This window comes from Pelmatolapia mariae, linkage group LG3_W, assembly GCF_036321145.2.
Source record: "Pelmatolapia mariae isolate MD_Pm_ZW linkage group LG3_W, Pm_UMD_F_2, whole genome shotgun sequence".
In the NCBI taxonomy this organism is placed as follows: Eukaryota; Metazoa; Chordata; class Actinopteri; order Cichliformes; family Cichlidae; genus Pelmatolapia; species Pelmatolapia mariae.
The window spans coordinates 73,031,530-73,054,913 of NC_086229.1; the positions used below are offsets into that span (position 1 = coordinate 73,031,530).

General features: G+C 40.6%; 1 protein-coding gene and 1 long non-coding RNA gene across 2 annotated transcripts; both read right to left on the reverse strand.

Moving 5' to 3' along the window:
* Positions 1-915: 915 nt before the first annotated feature.
* Positions 916-1,347, reverse strand: LOC134618398 (uncharacterized). Its single transcript, XR_010091905.1, has 3 exons — positions 1,311-1,347; positions 1,088-1,201; positions 916-1,006 (listed from the first exon to the last, which is right to left on the reverse strand). It is a non-coding gene; the product is annotated as an uncharacterized LOC134618398 (long non-coding RNA).
* A 1,793-nt stretch (positions 1,348-3,140) lies between these two features.
* Positions 3,141-14,291, reverse strand: LOC134623913 (low affinity immunoglobulin gamma Fc region receptor II-like). Its single transcript, XM_065470233.1, has 7 exons — positions 14,159-14,291; positions 12,809-12,844; positions 12,422-12,685; positions 12,097-12,342; positions 11,885-12,010; positions 9,407-9,505; positions 3,141-3,283 (listed from the first exon to the last, which is right to left on the reverse strand). Exons 1-7 carry the CDS (start codon positions 14,187-14,189, stop codon positions 3,141-3,143), a joined length of 945 nt encoding a protein of 314 aa, XP_065326305.1. The 5' UTR covers positions 14,190-14,291.
* Positions 14,292-23,384: the final 9,093 nt, after the last annotated feature.

Genomic DNA, 23,384 nt, shown 5'->3' on the forward strand with positions numbered 1-23,384 from the left:
CCTTTAGTCTACGGTACAGTACAGAAATAGTTGTTGAATTAAACTATGTGTGGGGGAAAAGAGTGTGGTATGTAGCTCTGAGTAACAAACAACAGATATGACTGTTTAGATTTTTTTATTATTTAAGTTACTTAAGGATACTGGAGCTCAAGTGAATGTCATATCAGAAGCAGAGTTCAAGAAAATCAGACCTAGACCTAAAATGCATGCAACGAAGGTGAAAGTGAGTGGATACTCTGGTGCAGAAATACCTGTGAAAGGAAAATGCATGGTTAAAGTGACACACAAACACAAGGAGCACACGCTAACATTCATTGTGGTGCCGAAGAATCTTGGTGTTTGCTGGCTCATTCGGATCAACAGCTCTGGATAATGTGTCAGCTGTGTACATCACGTTAAGCGTGTAATGTTGCAGCCGGATCATCATTTTTTGGATTCTCAGCGGACAGTCTTCATAACAACATAAAGAAATAAGACAGCTGCGAACCATTTCCATTCTGAAAAACAAATGAATATTTTAACTTGTTACTTCTAGGCTGGATTATTTTTAATTCGGTTTTATCAGGTTGTTCTAAAAGCCTTCAGTTGGTCCAAATGGTGCAGTGAGGCTACTGACAGGCTGTAGAAATAGAGACAATAATTCTCCCCTATTAGCTTACCCTAACGGGCTCACTGGCAGTCCAAAATTTAATTCAGAATCTGCAATCTATGTGATTTCAGTTTAATGGTATATATCTGATCAGACTTCATGGACAATGCTGATTTTCTAATTTACATCCACAATGTTGTTTTTTACAGTTGCCATTCACTTGGCTCCTAGTACTGCCATGTCCTTGGATGTTCCCCACTACACTGTTTATACATTCATAAACGAATCTAATAAAACATATATGAATAGATTAGAGGCATCTGTGTGCTGTACCTCGACCCTTTCAGAGACCCACTCAAAATTCCTCTTCACCATCTGCATTGCCTCTGGGGTCACTTCCTTCAGCTCTCTGTACACCTACAAAGGGGAAAAGAAAAGTTTGAGGCTTGTGTCTTTTTTTCATATCAGCATGAAAATAAATCAAAGTCAGTCCATCACCTGTTTGTCTTTTTGCTGGCTCCCATCTCCAGCTGGCCAAAGCCTCCATGAATCGTTGTCAATCACGTCAGCGAGCACAATCTCTCCACTTTTCACACTGACGCCAAATTCAATCTATAAGCAAAGAAAAAGTCCTTAGTTGTAGTTCTGCTGCAGCTACAGGAGAAAAGTGATCGCACCAAGATGTGACATTAACCAGCAGGGGGCGCTGCTGCACAGCTACCTTCATGTCCACCAGGGTGCAGTTCTGAGTGGCCCAGACCTTCTCCACTATCTCAAAAATGGCCACAGTGCTGCGACTCATTATGTCCAGCTCACACTGACCAATAGTGAGCCCAGCCACACACAGTTTGGCCTCCAGCAGCTGCTCCTCTGACCACTGAGGATCATTGTTGGCATCATCCTAAAAACACAATCAGTGATGAGTTTGCTGCAACACTCAGACTGAAAACACACGGAGAGAATCACTGCACGCCTGCAAGACTCACTTTAAAGAACATCTCCATCTTTAGAGGAGAAAAGCGGTAGCCCTCTTTGACTCCTGGATTCCTCTTGAGGAAAGATCCAGTCACCACTCTGCGACACACCCACTCAATGGGTATCATCTGGCAGTGCGCTGCGATGAACGCCGTGTCCGAGTGCTGCTTAACAAAGGCCGTCTTAATGCCTGAGGAGAGAAGGGTGGATATCAGAGCAACCTCAAACTCACAGACAAATTACAACATCTGAGACCATATGAGATTAAAAGCTATATATTGTTGGCTATAATATTATTTAATTTGTATACTTTGGCACACAAAGTTACCATGATTTATACCTATAATCAATCAGAGTCAAGTGGGCGGGATGTGATTGGAAGTTCAGCCATCCGGAAGGGCTCAGAGGAGAGCAGCTGCTCCTCCACGTCGAAAGAAGCCAGATGAGGTTGTTCGGGCATCTGACAAGGATGCCTCCTGCCTTTTTCATCACTGCTGAATCAACTGTCCAGTTGTCTAAGGCAGCCATAACCCATGACCGGAGCCCGACACTCGTATTAGATGAGTCTGTGGCGTCCAGGCCTGACTTCACCTTTTGGGATCTAGGCATGCAGAACTTCTCAAATTTTCGACCCTTGTCAAACACATGGTTAATTTAACACTTTAGAGACACTAATGTTCCAAGGACAGTGAGAAGAAGAAGATGTGTTATCGCATAAATGTTCCCTCCAAGCAGAGCTCCCTAACAGATGTCTTCACATGTCACTGCTCCCTTACCACAAGCCAGGTTTCACCATTTTAATTATGCTACACTGAAAAATAGACACATGTGGTGAGACTGGCCCTGGTAGTAGTGAAGTAATGCCTTAAAAAACTGTCATTGATGTAGCTATACACGCGGTCAAGAATGTTTTCTCCTCATGTAGGGAGCAGGCATGATGATTTGGGGGGCACAGTCTTTAGAGTTGCTTGGGTGAACCAGCTATTACAAACATTGCATTAGGATGGACACTCTGTTGCCTGCTAATGGCAGTTAGCCCAGGGCTGCAGTGATGTTAGCTTGAGGAGAAGATGTAAACTGTAGTCCTTTTGTTGTATAATTTTACATACCTCTACTATTTATTTCCTGTTTGCATTCCTTAAGAGCATCCTCCCTTATGCTGAGACCATTTCTGGTTGAACTGCATTACCATTACTATGATAAGCAAATGAAAATCTACCCGGGGGGAAAACATGAGTGAGTAAATCTGTTAAGTCAAGCGTGAAGAAAGTTAATCTGTTTTTTTTAACCATGGAACACTTAGCAAGTGTGTACCAATTTTTCATATTTTAGACTGACAAGCCCGATTACTTTTTTTGCTTTAAAGGACAAATATAAATGGTTTCAGAAAAAATAAGAAAATGAGCTTTGTGGCATTCACAATGTACTGCTGACTGAACACTGAAAGAATCTGCTCTGCCTAGATTTTACCATGTGTGCTTCACATTAACATCCACCTCATCCATTGGGACCTGGCAGGAAAATTCGAATTGTTCCTGAAAGATGAGTATTTATGTTATTAAAGTAGGTTAATTCATCAGTCTAAATTGCCCATAGGTGTGAACTCAGGAGTGAATGTGAGCGCGAATGGTTGTCTGTCTCTCTGTGTTAGCCCTGGCGACCTGTCCAGGTTGCACCCTGCCTCTCCCCCCATGACAGCTGGGATAGGCTCCCGCGACCCTAAAAGGGATAAGCGGAACAAATGGATGGATGGAAAGTCAAGATTACAAGTATGTATGTTATTCTTGTATTCTTGTCATAAAGCAGCTATTCTACTGTAATCCCCAGTTTTTGCAATAGATGGCAGCAGATGTTTTATGTGATTCGAGGGCTTTTCAAACTTCAGTGAGATTTTTAATGGGAAAAAATACAGTTAAAACTCTTCACTCACAAACATACTCCTCTGAAGCCCCTCTGTGCACTTCAAAGACTGAATGATGCTCTGACTGGTTTTAAGTTGAGGTTGTGGTTTAGTCTTTATTCTTTGTGAGAGACAAAAACCAAACCAGAACAAGTCAAATGTTCCATTTGACACCTTTGTGAAACCCACAGAACCACACGAGGAAAACAGATGAGAATAATTTTTATTTATCTCACAGAGAACCTAAACAGCTGATGTTGAATAAAATCAGGATTCGGCAAATAAACAAAGACAGTAAATTTACTGAGGACATAGAAACTGGAAGGTCTAATTAAATAGATGTCCCTGCCTACTGGCATCTATAATACACATCAGAAAACAAAGGAGTCATTTTTGTGACCAGCGAGACTAATTCAGTGATAAAATCTTAAACACGAGTTTGTTTTGTGTGACCAGTTGGAGACCAGTAGCTGGATGTCAGTGGTTGGACTGGTGGACTACTTCAGTGAAGAGTAGACGACGTCTGGCTCTGGTCTAAAGTCTGAACACAAACACACACAGTTAAAACAACAGGAAACAGCTAGACAATCCAACCTACACCCTTTGTTTTAGGTTTCAATGAGACAAATAATTAAGTAGAAGTAGAAGTATAATAATTAAGTAAAATAATTAAATTAATATGCACTTTTACACGTCGTCTCTAAATAAAGTAGGTTAATGTACAAAAACTGAGATGACTGTTAGGAGGTCATGTTGGAGGCCATTACTGAGGTTTCTGAGTAAAAGAGATGAGGACGGCCACAAAGCTGCCATCTTCAGTTAAAGCAGACTGACACTCTTCACCACAGAGCACAAAACAAACATGCTCTAACAACATGGACGCTATTATTAGCCAAACCAGGACAATGTTAAGAAGTCTCACCTGCTACTAGTCAACAACAGGATGTAGCTGCTGTGGTTTTAAATGCAGAACAGTCCAAGTTCTGCATGATTACTTTGTTAGAGTACGTTTTCACTTCATCACAACATCCAGTCGTCTATCGGTCTATCAGCACATCTTCACTCTGCATTATTTGCGCACCTTGCAGAAATGTTCTGAATTTGCCAGATTGTGAGGACATCTCACCCTCTTAAGGTCACACCACAGTACAAAAACCTTTTCTGTCCTTCTAGAAAACAGTTTGCAATGCGTGTTTCCAAATGTTCAGAGATGCAACCGTTGTTGTTTAGTGTTCCAGTTCATAATTATCTGGCACCACTACTGTGTCAAAACCCACACACTACCACTAAGTACACAGTGTACGTGGAGAACTACAGGGACGGGGCCTAAAGGAAGGATCCACTTTATTTAGATTTTCTTAAATTTTGTTTGATTTTTATGCTGCTCTTGGATGGGACTGATGTCTTACTGCTTACTGTGAGAATGTTTTATAGTATAGTGTTGAGACAAAACAGGTAAAGTATCTGTAACTCCTTTCAAATTAAATTTATAGCTTTACAAAAACAACAAGAATTAATCTTTATAATGTTATGTGTAAAACATCTGTGCATTTGGATTTCTGACTCACATAGTTTCTTTTACACTAGAAAGCTCAAACACGTTAATGTGACTGTTTGTGCTGTCTGGCTAAGATTACTGACAGTGCCAGAGAAGGTTTTAATGTGGCAGTGCAGGGACGGTGGGTTCAATGCTGTACTTTACTGTAGTGTTGTTACGCTAACAGTGTGACACAAAGTCTCAAGTCTGAGCGCACAGAAAGATAGTCTGGATAGAACATCTCCAAGAGTATAAAGAATATAAGGGAAATTTACCAGCCAGAGAGCACTGTTTTACATTTAACTGTGTTTACATACGGTGAATGATGATTAAGTAATCAATCAGTTGTTATAAGTTAAATTTGACTAATTGTTATAAATAGTATATTAAGATATATAGTATATCACTACTCTTTTTCTGACAAAGTTGTATTTTTACTAAGTTGTATATAGCATTTGTAATCTATTTTTATCCATTTGTATATAGTATTTTATTCTATTTAATTCTATTCTGTACAGTTTTGTACAGTTTCTTATTCTTATTGTATTCCAGTGTTCTCTAATTTTTGCTATATAACTTTTGAACTGTCCACTTTCTGCGGTGACAAAACAAATTTCCCACGTGTGGGACTAATAAAGGTTATCTTATCTTATATGTTAAAGAGGACTTATTCTTCTAATTGTCCATCCTATATTTGTAGTCTGAAACTTTGCTAAAATAGAGTTGGATTGTTTACAGTTCACAATAATCCCCTTTTACCTTACACTGAACATTGGTGCAGTCTTTCAGTGCTTCCTCTGTACATAAGCCAACTGTTTTGTGATTGGCTGCCCCTGACAAATAAGAGTTTGGCATGCGCTTGGAGGTTCTGTGTCTGTGAAACCGAACTGAGAGTAGTCTGCCTCAGTTTTAATATACTTGTAATGCGTTCTCTTTTTGTTATACTATTATCTTTCTAATGATGTTGTTGTCTTTTAAAAGATGCCCATTCTTGCTCTTGCCTCCTTAGTGTTTCTGTGAGTTTTTCCTTGTGTGTGTTCAGTTCATTATGCTAAGCTATGCAAAAGACAAACATCATGCTAGTTTAGCATGAGAGCTGGAAACAAAGTGAGCAACTAGCTTGTCTCTGTCCCGCATTGAAGCACAACTTTACCTCTGGTCCTCTTTGGTCTTACGGTTATTTGTCCATAAGTGATGTCTTCAGTTCTCACTGCTGAGTAGACAGCAGCTGGATCACTGTCTGCACAATAAAACACATTCAAACACATTAAAATACACTGCAGGTAAAACCATAACAGGGCTGTTATGTTTAATGCAGCCCTTTCATCTCAAAGCAAACATTTAGAAAACTTTAAACAATATAATTTACAATAGGAAGTTTTAACATTGCAGTGTGCATAGATATTGGACTTTATAGGACAGCTTGAGTTTCTTCACTTGACTGCCAGACACTCTTTTATTTGTCAGTCCCAAAGTACAGATTCAACAGTCATTACGTGTTCAAACTTTGGAAAATATAATTTGAAACAACTCAGTGACCTTCAAGCAGAAGGCCCATTTTGATTCGAGATGGAATTACTCCACAGCAATAGAAAATCATTGTCATGAATTAGCTGTGCAGGCAGGCAGGAACAGGGCTTAAATGCAAACTCACTGAAATAAGACATGAACTCAAAATCCACAGCTTTATTGCCGGATTCAAAACAATACTAAAGTAAACTAGGAAATAATAAATGAACAACACAAAGACACCGCACAGAGAAACACAACCAAGGAACAATGCAGCACTGACAGAGAGACACACAAGGCTTAATACACAAAGGGATAACGGCGAATGAGACACAGGACAACAGCACAGCTGGGAGTAATCAAACATGAAAAGACGAAGGGGAAGCAAAATTAGAAGCATTGACATGGGACAAGGACTATCAAAATACAACAGGAAACACATGACAGGTACAGACTTGATACAGAGCTGGGGGAACATGGAACACAGAGGCAGGAATGATGAGAGACACAACTGACTGGGCGAACAGGATAATAAACATGAAGACTGAACTAAACCTAAACTGAACACGAGGGTAAAAGAACAACTCAGAGCTAGAATTAACAGTGCAAAAAAACTAGAGCACTAGAAACACAAAACACAAGCCACAACTCTAGTAATCATAAACCACAATGAAATCACAGGTTAATAATGACAATACAGAAAACACTACATCACTGACCCAGGACCATGACAAGCATGTCAATGTGTTTTTTTTAATGCAGCATTGTGAAGGAATTAAGCCTTTTATAAACTTTTCCTTTTTCTTTTCTGGTCTGAACACCTCAGCTGTGAAACAGCGCCCGCATGCAAAGAACTGGGGGGGAGTTTCTGAGTAAAACAGATGTGGACGGCCACAAAGCTGCCACCTTCAGTTAAAGCAGACTGACACTCTTCACCACAGAGCACAAAACAAACATGCTCTAACAACATGGACACTATTATTAGCCAAACCAGAACAATGTTAAGAATTCTCACCTGCTACTAGTCAACAACAGGATGTAGCTGCTGTGGTTTTAAATGCAGAACAGTCCAAGTTCTGCATGTACAAAGTACATACTGTAGCTTTGCTAAAATACCAAGTTTGTGTGAAGTTAAAAAAAAAGACAACAATAAAAAAATGACAACATTTAATTTTTAACCTCTGCAATTCAATTGAATAGCAAACAAACCGATGATGAGGGGAGAAAAAAGTACGGTAAGATGGTTGCATAGTTACTTTGTAAGAGTACATTTTAAGTTCATTACAACGTCTAGTCGTCTTGGGTCTATCAGCAGATTTTCACTCTCCAATATCTGCCCAAATTAGGTAGACTGTGAGGACATGCTCACATGTTCTCTTGTTCACAGCCCTCTTAAGGTCACAGCAAAGATTTGGATTTCAGCAATTCCAAAACCATTCTTTTGTTGGTTTGGATGTAATGTTGGCATCATTGTTGTTTAAAATGTGAAACTTTTTTCTTATCTTAAGCTTTAAGGTGGCTAATAGTTTTGGGTCAAAAGCAGCGTGTATTTGGAACTATTCATTGTTGCCTCCAACTTGACTAAAGCTCCAATCCAGCTGAAGAAAAGGAACCTGAAAGCATCTACTGCCACCCCCATGCCTCACTGTGGTTATCACGTCAAACTGTTGTTTTTGCATTAAATGTAAGTTCTTATTTCGTGGATAAAGTTCAGCCTCGCTTTCATCAGATAACAACATATTTCCAACATGATATTGGGAGACTTGATGTATTCTTTTTCTAATTTTAGCCAGGCTTGGAAGTTTCTCTTTATCACAAAAGGCTTCTGTGATTAAATCAAAAGAAGCTTCAACAAAGTATTATTTGCAACCAGCTTACTGTATGTTTTCATTACATTATATTCATAATATGATATCATTTTTTGCCCTAACAGATTTGTTTGTTTCTCACTTAAATTTTACAGGCTGGAGGTTACATTAAAGATGGGAAAGGTTTTTAAATGATGTATTGTTATCTAATTTTTTATCATCACATAAACCTGACATTTTCATGCACGATGACATAAATTTCTTTTAATTTTAGCTGATTACGCAACATCATTTATGAGTTCATTTATAAGGATGATTGCAACTGGGATGGCTGGTTAGACACTCTGCTGGTTCCAGCTACTTGTCGCAGGACCCTATGGGATTTTGTCCATTTGAACTGCTATTTGGCAGGAAAACACTGAAATAGTCTAACCTATTTAAAGAGACTCAAAAAAGGTCCAAAACAGAGTGAAGTTGAAATTCAATATGTATGGACAGCAGTGCAGCCACACAAATATACAATGTCAACCTCCTCAAAGCATAGAGACAGAATCTGTGCAGTCTTACAACATTCAATTGAATTAACAACTCATTTGTTACTTTTTATCACTGTTAATAAACTAAACTTTAATAGTTAAACAAACTTTCTTTCTGACCTGTATCATGTCTCTATCTGAGGTATAAATTATGTGAGTGCCTTCTTAGTAATGTGATTTTGAACTAGATACTTGCTGAGTGAAATTCCCAGGCATGCCATTGTTGGTTTTTCCCTGTAAAGCTTTCAAATTCTTCGTCTTGATGCACTCTCAATCATCCAGGTAAGTAAATCTCTAAAAGTTGGAGTCATTTCATCTGGACTTAGCGATGATGAATCGTCATGAAAATTTGCATAATTATGATCAAGGAACTACCTCCCAGAATCAACCTTTGGAGACTTTAAAATTCTCAATCAACACTGAGTGTGTGTCATCACTGGTTACTATCCCCTCCTCTTGCCATCACATTTGCATTCTAGTGTTAGTATGTCGCTTAAAGCAACATGTTACATGTCCTGGCTGAACTGAACCATGACGGGAGAGCAGCTGTACCTTTAATCTTTGATTTCTTCTTCTCGTTTTCGATGATAATTTGTCCATAAGTGACGTCTTCAGTTCTCACTGCTGAGTAAACAGCAGCTGGATCACTGTCTGCACAATAAAACATACAGAGATGACATCAGTGCAGAAATGACAGCTGATCATATAGAAACTGATAGTTAATGTTAAACAAGTGGAATCTGGATTCAGTGAAAACATGGCTGCTGTTGTGACACACTAACAGACCTGATATAGGAGGAAGTGACAACAGAGATGAATGCTTAACCTGTCAGAATGCAAAATTATTAACTTAAAAAAATGGTATTGTCTTTGGTTGGCTACGTTTGATGGCTACATGGGTTTTCCATGTAGCCATCAAACGATCACGTTCAAGGTTGTTTTCTTTGTCTTTTGTGTTTGACATTTAGTTTTCCCAGTTTAGTTCTAGTTAGTTTCTTTCCTGTGTGCATTTGCCTTTTATTCTTGTACCTCTTTCATCAGCCTTATTAAACAGCTCGCCTTTTAGTGATATCAAGTTTTGTTCCAAGTTCCTTCGTGTCTGCATTTTGGGACCTTTTTGGGACTCCATACAATCTGCCTCTGCCAGACTGTGATAACAAGGGTGGCTGAGATGATTCAATTCAATTCAATTCAATTTTATTTATATAGCGCCAAATCACAACAAAAGTCACCTCAAAAATGATTGATGATGGGCAGGGCTGTAAGTACTCAGACTGTGTATTGAATGCATATGGACAAGATCTTGGAAAAGCCCATGGCACTAAAATGGGAATTGAGAGATCTGGTGACCAGTGATGGACATACAACTGTAAAACTGGATGCAGTTTGTTCGCACTAACCTAAACAACTACCATCTTCATCTTATGCCCCCCCTCGGTGCTAGCTGGATGGTCAAGGTAAAAGCTGACGGGAATAACAAAATTCTCCCTTAGACAACAAGACTGTTGTTGTGACTGTCTATCCACATCCTTCAAGGCCACCCGTGTCGACCAAAGATTGTTAACTTTTGCCTAACCGGGTGAAAGGACACTTTTTCTTGGCTTAACACGCCTTCGAAGCTTATGTCTTCTGTGTTGACGATGTGATGATTCATGTGCTATTGTGACAGGTGGAAGGATTACTGAATATAAAAGGGTTCAGTTAATACTAATTCATATCAGTTGATATAAGAAAAAAAAATAATGTAAATATGGTAAGAAATGGTTAAGAGGTTATTATTTTTCATGTTCTATTAATGGCTTTCATGTTATTTAAGAAAACTGCAGTTTATACATCACTGATAGGCTAGTAAGCCTTTTCTGGGATCGACTGGTAGTGTCTCTATTCTCCACTAGGGGGTGTTCACACGCTCCCCTCATTGCAATAAACAACTGCATGAGAGAAGCAAGTCAAAATCAACTTGTGATTCTTTTCTCCCTGTTTTCAGGTAAAAGTTGATATATTTCCAATTTGTACACTGTTAAGATATTTAAGAGGTAACCCTTCATTGGTTTGTAAGCTTTAGAAGAATTATATTACAGTTTTTGTACATAGACGTGGTAGTTTTGAGCCTCAGTTTTGTACTGTGTAATGGCCATTAAGATATCGGCAGGAGCTAAAAACACCACTATTGTCAAACATTTTGTGAGGAAACATGTTCTGGCATATATAGTAAGCACTTTAGTATTTTGGTTTATTATTTAGTGTTTTTCTTCCACCATGTGACATTAAGCAGTACAGGATGTGAAACATTTATGTTCATTTTGATTGCAATAAACAACTACATGAGAGAAGCAAGTCAAAATCACCTGTGATTCTTTCCCCCTGTTTTCAGGGGTGTAACACTATGTGCTGAGTTTTTTTTTTCTGTTCTCACACTGATCTCCCTGTTCGAGCTCCGTCTGGGGGGAGTTCTTTTCTCTCCTCATCGTTCCTCATGTTGTGCATTTTCCATTGTTATAACTCTGGCCTATCTTACCCTGGTGATGTTTGTGTAAATTATGTATGGTTGGAAGGGTTGGATGGCGCTTTTAAGGCTCGCAGCCTTAACCCTATTTCCCTCTGGATGAATAAAGTATTATCAATCAATCAATCAGTTAATTTGGTCTTTGTTGTAAAAACGTAAATGTAAGTAGCAGTAGTAACATTAAAGAGAAATGTTTGTAAACCCCTCCCCTGCCCCACTTAATCACCAACAAGAAAAGAAAGAAATCTACCTCTGATTCGTTTGATTGGCTCCTGTTGATGATGTGATATTTTGATGTCACTGTACATTATGTCATCTTCAGTGATGATGTCTCTGGTTTTTTCTTTATCTTTTTAAATGAACGGAAATAAACATAACATGATTTAAGAATCTAAATGCACAATGAAATCATATTGAAATGTTTATCATCCCAATGTTTGTAAATGTTGACATGTCCACAGAACACAGACATAATTTATCACAGTAAACAGTGTTGATTTAAAATCCACAGCTCCTAGTCTCACCTTCTGGTTTCCTGTGAACACATCGTCTTACCATCAGGACCAGTAACACCAGTAGAACCACAACACAGACTGATCCAACACATGACAACACAGAGAGAACAGGTGGAGGTGTGGTGGTGTGTTCCCCTAAAATAAAGCAAACACAGTCATTAAGTTGTCGCCACATTGTGAATGTTGAAAGCTGCAGAAACACAGACAGGTGAGTGTGTCACCTGTGACAGTGATCCAGCTGGATGGAGACTCTCCATGACCGCTGATGTCACACTTGTAGAGGCCTTCATCAGACCTGGAAACATGCTGGATGGTCATGTGACCTGTAGGCTGCTTCCTGATGAGGGAGCCATCTTTATAGAAAGCAGCTGGGAGGTTGGAGGGAGTGGTCTTTGTTTCACAGAGCAGAGTGACGTCATCTCCCTCCATCACAGGGAGGACAGGACTCTGCAGGATCACTGATCCACCTCAACACAGAGACAAACTACAGCATTTCATCCATTTACACACAGCTTCATCAACACTAACTCCACACACTCAGCTTACCAGTGACTGTCAGGTTAACCATGTTACTGATGGGACCCTCTCTGGACTCACACCAGTAAACTCCACTGTCCAAAGTGAAGATGTAGCTGATGTTACAGGAAGAACCAGCTGGTTTTCCCCACCCATCTCCACACTGAGTCCTCTGTTCTTCAGTTGTGTTTCTCCTCAGAGTCCATCCAGCAGAGCTGTCGTCCTCCTCACAGCTCAGAGACACAAAGTCTCTTATAAAGAACTGAGAGCTGCTGGGACTCACAGTCAGACGAGCTGTGAGGGTTAAAATGAAAAACTGATGATCTGTTAGACTTTACATTGTGAAACATGAACCCAATCAGGTCATATCAGTGAACATTTATCAGGTTTAAACTGTGACAGAAGAAGGTTACTGACCTTGGTTTGTTGTGCAGCTCAGCAGTGAGATCAGAACTAAAGAGAAACGACACTCAGGTTGATTTGAGGTGAACATAAAGAACAACTCCACACAAACAGCTGACAAACACACAAACTCATCTCTCTAATATATCTGCTCGTTTTCTGTTTGATGCCAGAAAAAAAATGAATAAAGTTTTACAAAAGACTAAAAAAGCATTGATGATTGAAAAAAGAAGAAGAAAGAGCATCATTCATCCTTTTCATTCATTTTTCATCTTTTTTGGAGGAAAATGTGGGGTCCAGCTGTTAGTGGTTGAAATGTGACATGTTACCGATCAACTGCAAGTTTTCTGTTGGAAGAAAAAGATTTTAAACAGTCTCTGCTCCTGCTTATTTAAAGAGTTCTTTAAGTAAGTAAGTAAGTAAGTAAGTAAGTAAGGATAATTTTATTTATATAGCACATTTCTAGATAAAAAGATCATAAAGGGCCTCACAAAGTATAAAACAAAAACAGACAAAAGTTAACAAAATGCAATTCTTGTTTTTAGTTGTTTTTTAAAAGTGACCACTGAGTCCGCAGATCTTAAGTTCCGAGGAAGAGAGTTCAACAGTCTGGCGGCCACAGTGGCGAAAGCTCTGTCTCCCTTAGTTCTCAGCCTTGCTGAATAACAAGTAGGTCCTGATCACATGACCTCAGGGACCTCCTAGGGACACAGGGCTGTAAAAGTTCAATGATGTAGGCTGGTGCTTGTCCTTGAAGAGCTTTAAAGGTCAGAACCAGTATCTTAAAATGGACTCTGAATTCAACGGGGAGCCAGTGCAGCTGTATTAGCAACGGTGTCACATGAGAGTACTTAGATGTTTTGGTCAGAAGCCTTGCTGCAGCATTTTGGACAATCTGCAGACGCTCCAGGGAGTTTTTGTTTAGACATGTAAACAGTGAATTACAGTAGCCCAATCGTGATGAAATGAATGGATGAATAACAATGTCCAGTTCAGTATGAGATACTATAGGGCACAATTTAGAAATGTTTCTTAAATGATAGAAGCAGTATTGTTACTGTAGGTGCACTGACTGCACTGTGGAGATATAAACAAAAAATATGTACTAATTATAAATATTACTGTTACACTGTGCAGCTGTGTTGATATAATGAGTGAATGATTTGAGCTTTTCACTGCCTGCTGTGTTTCCTCGACTCCTGAGCAAAGATAAAGAGTCAGTTCAGACCTGCAGTTGGTCCTCGTGGTGTTTTGAACTTGAATTCAGCCTGATTTGTTTTTCATGTCTTCTCCTCCATCATCAGTTATCAGGAGAGCAGACAGTCAAAGTACAAGAATTCAAACAAACACAGAAATTCTACTTACAGAGCAGACACAGCACAGATGTTTCCTTCATCGTCCTTCTCACTCATTTGAGCTTTTTTTCCATTTCTGTCACTGACACCAAGTAAAGCCCGCCCTCTTCCTCTGAGCACCAGCTTTCTATTGGTTCAAACACAGTGGTAGGACTAAATTTAAAAACTAAACCATCTGCTGATGGTTAACTATTTAAATATATAACTTTTAAAACAGTGATATGCCTTCGACATTTATCAGTTCACAAAGATGAAAAGAATAAATTACAGGAAAATCAGACGTCCTCTGCTCTCAGTGATCTGTAGTTTGGTTGATGAACAAATCCATGTCCATGTAGTTACGTCCCCTCAGTGAGAGAGGCAGATATGAGGTGAAACACAGGAATCAAACCAGGGACGCTGCTGTTATGGAGCTGAACTGGAACCATTCAGACACTGAGGCCCTCTGAACACATTTTAATTACAGCTGTGCAGAGACACACTGATGACTGACTGGAACACTATGATTCACATTTTACATTAACACCATCCTCACACATGGTTCATATATGGCCACTAGAGGGAGATGTTGGACTTTAAATAATAATGTGGATACAAACAGATCATCATTGATGCTTCTCTCATGTTGTAGGATGTCTTAGAAACACATGTGGAGGACAGAGGAGAGAGGAGGCTGCACAGGTGATCCTTTCCAGAAGCTTCTTTTGTTTTTAATATATCAAAGAGGTGGGACACATACACAACCATGGAGGGAAGACTCTTTGAACAGCGTGTTAAACTGTCCTTCAAAGTCTGTCACTTTGTTCCATGTTGTTAATTTAAAGTCAGCAAAAAATCAAACGTGATGAACACTGTAACACCTGAGATCATAAACACAGCTGTAGCTGGACTGTACCTTATATCCTCATTTCCTTGACTCCTCTCCTCCAGTGAGAGGGAGTGAGAGGTGAGGAGTTTAGGATGCATTCTGGGAAGTAAGAAAAGGGAGTATTTAAAACAGCCAGTGAGTGTTTACATACTTGTAACTACTACTGTTTCTTTGCAATTTACTGATATCAAAGTTTCATTAAAGTAAAGAAGAAATCTTTGTTGAATAAACTTCTAATAAAAAGGAAGACTTGTCCATCCTCCAGCTGTTGCCTTCTATTAAAGCTGAAGGTAAAACTCTCCTGCTAAGGACACACCTGTGCTTCCTCCACTTTATCTCCTCCTTCAGACAAGGAGGCAGAAACACATCAGAGAAGAAGAAAAGCCCTCCGACTCCTCATGTTTCAGTGTGAACCAGGAAACAAAGATGGATGATCTCGCTCAACTTCCTCTTATTCTTTAAAGGTGGAGCCAACACTTCCTGTTTACACGCGGCAGCCATGTTGGATCTTAGGAAGGTGTCTTTGGGGGGAGCGGTTGTGTTAAACTTGTGCTCCAGTTTGAATGATCTCTGCTGATGGTTGTACTACAGCTGAAGGCTCACTACATTCAATCCAAGCAGCAGCTGCAGATGTTCACGTTACAGTGGTGTACATCAGTCTGCAGTCAGCTGTTCTACACTGTGCTCTTTGAATTTGTCTCTTTACTTTTAAGTGTTTTACACACAGGAATTAGGCCCAGATATCCTGTAAATATCACAATGATCTGAAATCATTGTTACATCAGAGATTTCAGCCTGAGACTGAGGACGATGCAAACACACGTTGACTTGTGCACATTAAAAACAGTGAAATCAAAGAACAGGAGGTTTACATGAAAACCTTTATTGACACAGAAAAGCTGAAGAGAAGCAAAACATGAGGAAGTTGACATCATTCGGCTTCATATATCTGTATGTATCTACAAAGCCAGGAATAGACTCTGCTGTAGACCCTCGCTCTCACTGCTGATGAAATTTACATCACAGGAACCCAAACAGACATTCAAGCTGCAGCTACATGAAACTATACTTATATTTATATATTAGTGTTTTAGCTGAAAGATAAACTGTATTAACTTAAAAATTATGGAGATTATGCAAAGTTTACTCAAATGATAAAAATTAATAAAAGAAAAACTGATGCTGAGATTATAGTTCATAAATTCATGTAACACTTCAGGAACAGCCTGAAGACGAATAAACTGTAGGTCAGAGTCACTGACAGACAGCACAGATACACACTGAAAATCAAAATCACACACACAAAAAAAATCAAACTTTGGATGTTTGACATCTACAGACATCTGCTTGATGTTAATGACAGAGTCTGAAGAGGTTGTTTGGTCTGTTGGTCAGTAGGACACTCCGAGGCTGTTTCCTGTAGATATAAAACAAAAACAGCAGCAACAAGAAGCACAACAGAAACACTCAGACCAACTTTCAGTGCAACAGCTTTATCCTCTGTGTGTCCTCATGGCTGACCTGCAGGTGAGAAACAGGTGTGAGGTGTCAGCTGTCAGGTAGGTGATGAGTGAAGAACAGAACAGAATCCATTTCCTCTTCAAACTGCTGTCAGACATTATCTACTGCACTCTGATCACATCACTCAGACCAGCTGCTTTCTACAAAGTCTCATCAACAACATCTTTAGAAACAAACATCAACAACCAGGAAGCAGCTTCACCTCTGATCACACACACACTCAACTCTACTCACTCACCTGGAGGAACAACTGTCAGGTTGACAGTGTGGATGGGCTGAGTCTTCAAAATAGCTCTCTTCCTGCGGTTCATTCCTCTTTCAACGACACGACACTCGTATGTTCCAGCATCATTAATCGTCACATCCTTCAGAATCAAAGACACGTCTCCATTCGTCATCTGTCTGTCCAGCAGAACCACCCGGTTCTTAAAAGATGGATGCTGGTTGAAGTGCTCATCCCGATACAAAAGCACATATTTATATACCAGGTCAGCTCTGCTCCACTCTACAACTATTATCTTATTGGTGTTTGGAGCTCGACATGGCAGAATGACGTCCTGTCCAGCTGGGATTATTTTCTGTTCTGCACATGAAACAACACAGAGCAGAGAGGTTAAAGGTCAAAGCAGAATTATGATCCGAATTATCTACTTGAAATATTTTGTTCAATTCCTTTGACATTTGGCTTATACTGAAAAACATAGACACAAGCACAAAAATGTGTTTGTCCCAAAAATCTGCATCCACACAACAAACAAACATCAACAAGCAGGAAGCAGCTTCACCTCTGATCACACACACACTCAACTCTACTCACTCACCTGGACGATCAAATACACTCAGGTAGATGCTGCTGACCTTCCATGTCTGTGCTCCTTCCATGAAAACATGACACTTGTATGTACCAGCATCATGAATCATCACGTTCTTCAGAATGAAAGACACGTCTCCATCCTTCATCTGTCTGTCCAGCAGTTCTACCCGGTTCTTAAAAAATGGATGCTGGGTGGCTGGAGCAAAATTACCATTGCGGTACAAAATCACATATTTATCTCCCAGGTCAGCTCTGCTCCACTTTACAACTATGATCTTCATGTTGATGTGTGGCGCTTGACATGGCAGAATGACATCACCTCCAGACTCAGCTGTGATGATTTTCCTGTCTGAAAGAGAAACAACACAGCTTTTCCTGGGCTGAAGCTTTTACTTATGTTGGATTTAATGAACCTCTGAACATCCAGCAGGTCACCAGTGACCCACTGAGGGGGAATTTTAGCCTCATGCTAAACATGCAAAGTGTCAGAAACTACAAGATGTTAGCTTCCACAGAACAACAACATGTGCTGATAATAAGTGAACATAGATGTTAATGTCACACAGACCACTGAATCAATCTGAAGATAACTATTATAGAAATATTATTAACATGTAAATGGGCTGATACTCTTTAGTCATCTTTAGTTTCTAACAATAAAACTCACCTGCAGAGACAAACACGAGGATGCTGAACAACAGCAAAGTGGAGCAGAGTGACGCAGTTCCAGCAGACATGTCTGTGTTTCTGTGTTAAAATCAAAATCTGAGCTTCAGACGAGATTATATGAGCTGAACTTCAAGGTTCAGATGAAGCTGAAAGTTCCTGAGTGAGAGAACAGGTATGTCACTCCCCACTTTAGAGCCAGAGACGGTTGGTGGGTTGGACCAGAGCCCTCCAATGGTTGGAGGGACAAAAAAACCCAACAATTTTCAGACCTAACTGTCAGAATGTTTTGTTGACTTTGAGTTGACCATGTTTTCAATAGTAGAGGGTCAGAGGTTGGCGTTAGTTCAGAGATTAAATGTGCTGATAATATGAATGAGTGTTAACTAATCATACTATCCTTCCGTTTCTTTTTTCCAGAGAAATTTTACTTTTTAAGTTAAATCTCACCTGCAGACACAAACATAAAGTTCTGCTGATCTGACTCTTAGTTTGTTCTAAATCTCTGAGTCTGTTGGTATTTTTGCTGAATAAAATAACCTGTCTTTAATCCTCATTATATAACAATTTAGATTTTGCTGTCCCTCAGATGTTTACAAGGGATGGGACATTCGATACTACTTACCTAGCTGCCTCACGTCTGAAAATCTGAAGTCACTTTATTTAATTGTAGTTTTTCCAAAAACTACAATTCAGGCTCAGACTTTCATACAATGTAGCAATGCTAAAAACACTCCCAGTACTTGCTCTGCCAGTTATTGCAAAGAGAAAGTAAATCCAGCCCTAAATCAATGCCTAACAGCATGTCAGCACAAGTCAGTGACAGGGCTGTGCAGTTTGAAGATTCCTGGACCAGTCTGGACGAGTAACACTATGATAAAGAAAGTTATACAACAACATCCTAATGTCAGTTACAGCGGAAGATGAAAAGTTCTTTTAAAGCTGACCATTATGTTTTGTTCAGAAATTCTTAGAATTTGGTGCAATGAATGTAAACCAAGAGGAAATCATATGTAAAGAGTGCTACAGAATTATTTGAACAGTAAAACAGCACACCTGAGACATTCAACCAACTGAAAACACATTACAAATAGAAGGATAATGAATGCATGGGCTGTGTAAGAAAAACAAGTGTGTGAACACTACACATTAATCTCTTAGTATGTAGCAGGTGGCTAGAAAAAAACTTGCTAGAGTTCAATTCAATTCAGTTCAATTTTATTTACTGTATACAGCACCAAATCAGAAAAAACAGTCGCCTCAAAGCGTTTTATGTTGTAAGGTAGGCCCTACAATAATACATTTAGAGAAAAATCCAGCAATCATATGACCCCCTATGAGCAAGCACTTTGGCGACAGTGGGAAGGAAAAACTCCCTTTTAACAGGAAGAAACCTCCAGCAGAACCAGGCTCAGGGAGGGGCGGCCATCTGCTGCGACCAGTTGGGGTGAGAGAAGGAAGACAGGATGAAAGACATGCTGTGGACGAGAGCCAGAGATTAATAACAGATATGATTCGATGCAGAGAGGTCTATTAACACATAGTGAGTGAGAAAGGTGACTGGAAAGGAAAAACTCAATGCATCATGGGCAGGGCTGGTTTGGGACAAAAAATAAGCCCGGGCATTTTGGTCTAGAGACCGGCCCACCAGGTATTATGGGAAAAACCATAAAGCCTTTGAATAAAAACAAACGTCGTTGTGACAGTGATGTACACTGTCTTGTTGGTATATATGTATCAATCTAGAACTTAACTTCTAACTACACCATCCTCCCTATTCTGGTTTTCTAAACAGTACTTAGCCTAAACCCAAAGACTGCTTGGTTTACCTCCTGAACTATCAACAACATATGGTGGAAACTTGAAATTAAGACAGAGAAGACTAGAGGTGAGACATGACCATTACTGAATATTAAAAATAATAAATGACAGATTTAGTGATATTTTCATAAACCATTCATTTGCCACATCAATAAACAGCATGGCAGGGCAAAATACTTTTTCTAACATGGCAACCTTTAAAAAGTGAAAGGAGACAGAAAGACAGGTGACAAAGAATAAAACTTACCATCAAAACTTAATTTTGATGGCATTTTACACACAGTACTGGTACAATATCTAGAAAATGTGGGAAAATACTGGCATCGTATTCAGTACTTACTTTTGAAGAAATTATGTTGGGACCCTGAAAAAGCTACTATGTACAGTAATGGATTTCTATACATTTGACGTCAGATGAAAATTTTGGTTGTAAGCTTCAGATAATTATTTAATAACAGCCATACATTTTAAATGAGAATAAGAAAGAAGCGTATTTTTGTGCCCCCCTTTCCCTGTTAATGCTCAACCTGCCCCCCTGGGAAAACTTTGCTAGACCCGCCCCTGCACTGTTACCAGCTGTCAGCTACACAGAAAAGGATCCTGGTGTTATTTGTCTCTCAGAAACAGTTCATAACTTCAACTCCTTCATGTCACCTAAAAGGTAAACCTGTTTCTCCATCACCTGTTCAGCTCTGATGATTCAGTAAGGACATCTCCTGGTTTCATCTTCATGATTCCCTCTCACCAGATAACCAAACTGATATGATGACCAGCAGCTTTTACAGCTGTGGCTCCATCAAACATAAGCTGATACTAGAAATTAATATTAAATAAATTCTAACAACAGCTGATCAAGCTTAAACGTGCTGCTGTTGTTTATGCAACATCTGATGGTTTCTTCTTTCTTCTTTCTTCTTTTGTCCAACAGGAGAGGGAGAGGGAGAGAATGAGAGGAGAAGAGGCAGCTGCAGCGTAACGGCAGAACAAATCCAGCTTTGTCTCTTTTTTTCATTGTAGCTGAAGTCTGGGACAAACTGTGTTCCTTTTCACCTCAATACGAAACGCGTAATATTTTCTCTGAATGAGGGAGATTCCGTCTTTTTACAAGCAACTCCACTAACTAATCTTATGAATAAAATAAAGTTCATTACGGTATCAGTAACATCAAAGCACCCACCCAGCAGTATATAAACTCCTTCATGCTAGCTAGTACCCAGTACGAGTTTTTGTAACTGACTGTAAAAAGTCAGCACAACGAAAATAAACTCCACCTAAACTTGGTTTATATCTGACCCAGATAGACTGCAGGTTATAACTTCTTACCTGAAGTTCAGTTCGCCTGACGCTCCGACCGGCGGCTGCCTCGGGTCTCTCCTCCTCCTGCCTCCCCTTCCCTCATCAGTTAACCCTTCGCGTGCCAACTGTGGCACACGTGCCTAGGGTTGCCGACCCCTGCCTTACACCTTCCGGTTTCTGTACCAGTCATCACAAGCCTACTGTTATACTTTCGTATCAATCTCTAAAGACCACTTAAATTTCCCAGTCTTCACTTCTGCAGTGGATGCCTTTTTTGGGGGTTTTGCCCGGCCCATCACCAGTCCCCTTCGAGGCCTTCCCCAAACCGCAGTACCAGTTCACACTCCCTCATCCCTCTCCACTCATCGTTCAGATGTGGTCCCAGCTAGTGAAGTAGAGATATCATCTGAATTTCAGGAGCAGGACCAGTCCTCCTTCACGTCCCTTCCATCCTCAGACTATAAATTCCCCCCTCTCTCCAATACCCATTGTTCTCATTTCCATGTCCCCCCCTTAATTCCCCCCCCCCCCTTTTTTTTTTCCCCTGTCTTCTCCACTTCTCTCCTCCCTTCCTTCATTCACCTCTCGTTAGTACATGGGGTTCTTCCCGGCCCGGGAGCCGTTGCCAGTCCCCTTCAAGGCCTTCCCCAAGCCGCAGCACCAGTTCACACTCCCTCATCCCTCTCCGCTTATCGTTCAGGGGATGTGGTCCCAGCTAGTGAATTGCACCTTCAAAGCAGACTCATTTTCCTCTTGAGGGCTCTGGACATCCTGTTGCAGATGAGGTGACGGTTGGTTGCAGCGTTTCTTAGACTCAACAGTTAAGGATCTGCTAATAATTGATCTGCTGTGGAATGTTCTTTGTTTAAAATCCTTCCACCATGATGGCACCGAGTATGGCAGCCTCATCACGAGCTCCCCCAAGCAACAGCTGTTTTTTGTGTTTAATTTTACTTTTCCTTTACTTTTTCATGAGTAGCACGTCTCCTTGTGTATGACCGACAAACCTTACTGGACATAAGAGATGGACTTCCTCATCACTTTCCAGAGTTCAAGTTTTGCAACACGGACCCTCCCTTTGCAGACCCCCCATTCATCTCACCTGAGACGCTTTTGTTCTGGGCCCGTGGAGGCCGCAAATGCCGACACAGAGGGAGAAGATCTGGCGTTCTGGTTCGACTGAGACCGCGCAATAACAGACCACCACTACCCAGTTTATTACTGGCTAATGTGCAGTCTCTGGAGAACAAGCTGTGCGAGCTTCGGGCACCGATCTTATTCCAGCGAGAGATGCGGGACTGCTGCGTGATCTGCCTCACAGAAACCTGGCTGTCGGACAAGGTATCGGACTCCGCAATACAACTACCGGGGTTCTCTGTGCACCGTGCACACAGGTCACAGGAAAAGCAGAGGTGGTGGTATGTGTTTCATGATCAACAACAGCTGGTGTGATTATGCGAACATGCACCCGGTCAAATCCTTCTGCTCACCGGACCTGGAGTACCTGATGATTAAGTGCCGGCCATTCTGGCTACCGAGGAAATTTACAGCAGTGATTATTACGGCTGTTTACATTCCCCCACAAGCCGACACTGACCGAGCACTCAGGGAACTGTACAGCGTGATCAGCAGTGAGGAAACCGCACACCCAGAGGCGGCGTTTATCACGACTGGGGACTTTAACAAAGGAAACCTGAAGAAAGTTTCACCAAAACTGCGCACACTGTGTCTGAGGAGGATGTGCGGAAGTGCTTCAGGAAGGTGAACGCATGCAAAGCTACTGGTCCGCACGGGATTCCCGGCTGCATCCTCAAGTCATGCACGGCTCAGATGGCTGGAGTGTTTACACAAATCTTCAACCTTTCCCTCTCTCTGTCTGTAGTCCCAGCCTGCTTCAAAATGGCCACCATCGTCCCTGTACCCAAATCCTCCACCATCTCATCTCATTGAACGACTGGCGACCTGTAGCCCTGACCCCCATCGTGGGCAAATGCTTCGAGAAGCTGGTCAGGGACTTCTTACCCGACTCACTGGACCCTCTACAATATGCATACCGCCACAACAGGTCCACTGATGATGCCATAGCCCTGACACTACATACTGCCCTGTCACACCTGGAGAAAAGAGACACGTATGTGAGAATGCTTTTTGTAGATTATAGCTCAGCATTCAATACCATCGTTCCCTCGAAGCTGCACAGGAAACTGCAGGATCTAGGACTGAGCAGCTCCCTCTGCAGCTGGATCCTTT

Bases quoted from the DNA above. Each gene is read 5' to 3' on its own strand.
- LOC134623913 (XM_065470233.1), bottom strand. From the start codon at position 14,189: ATGAAGGAAACATCTGTGCTGTGTCTGCTCT. The intron at 12,845-14,158 runs GTAAGTAGAATT...GTTTCTCTTTAG, and splicing joins ATCTGTGCTGTGTCTGCTCT to TTCTGATCTCACTGCTGAGC. The intron at 12,686-12,808 runs GTCAGTAACCTT...TAACCCTCACAG, and splicing joins GAGCTGCACAACAAACCAAG to CTCGTCTGACTGTGAGTCCC.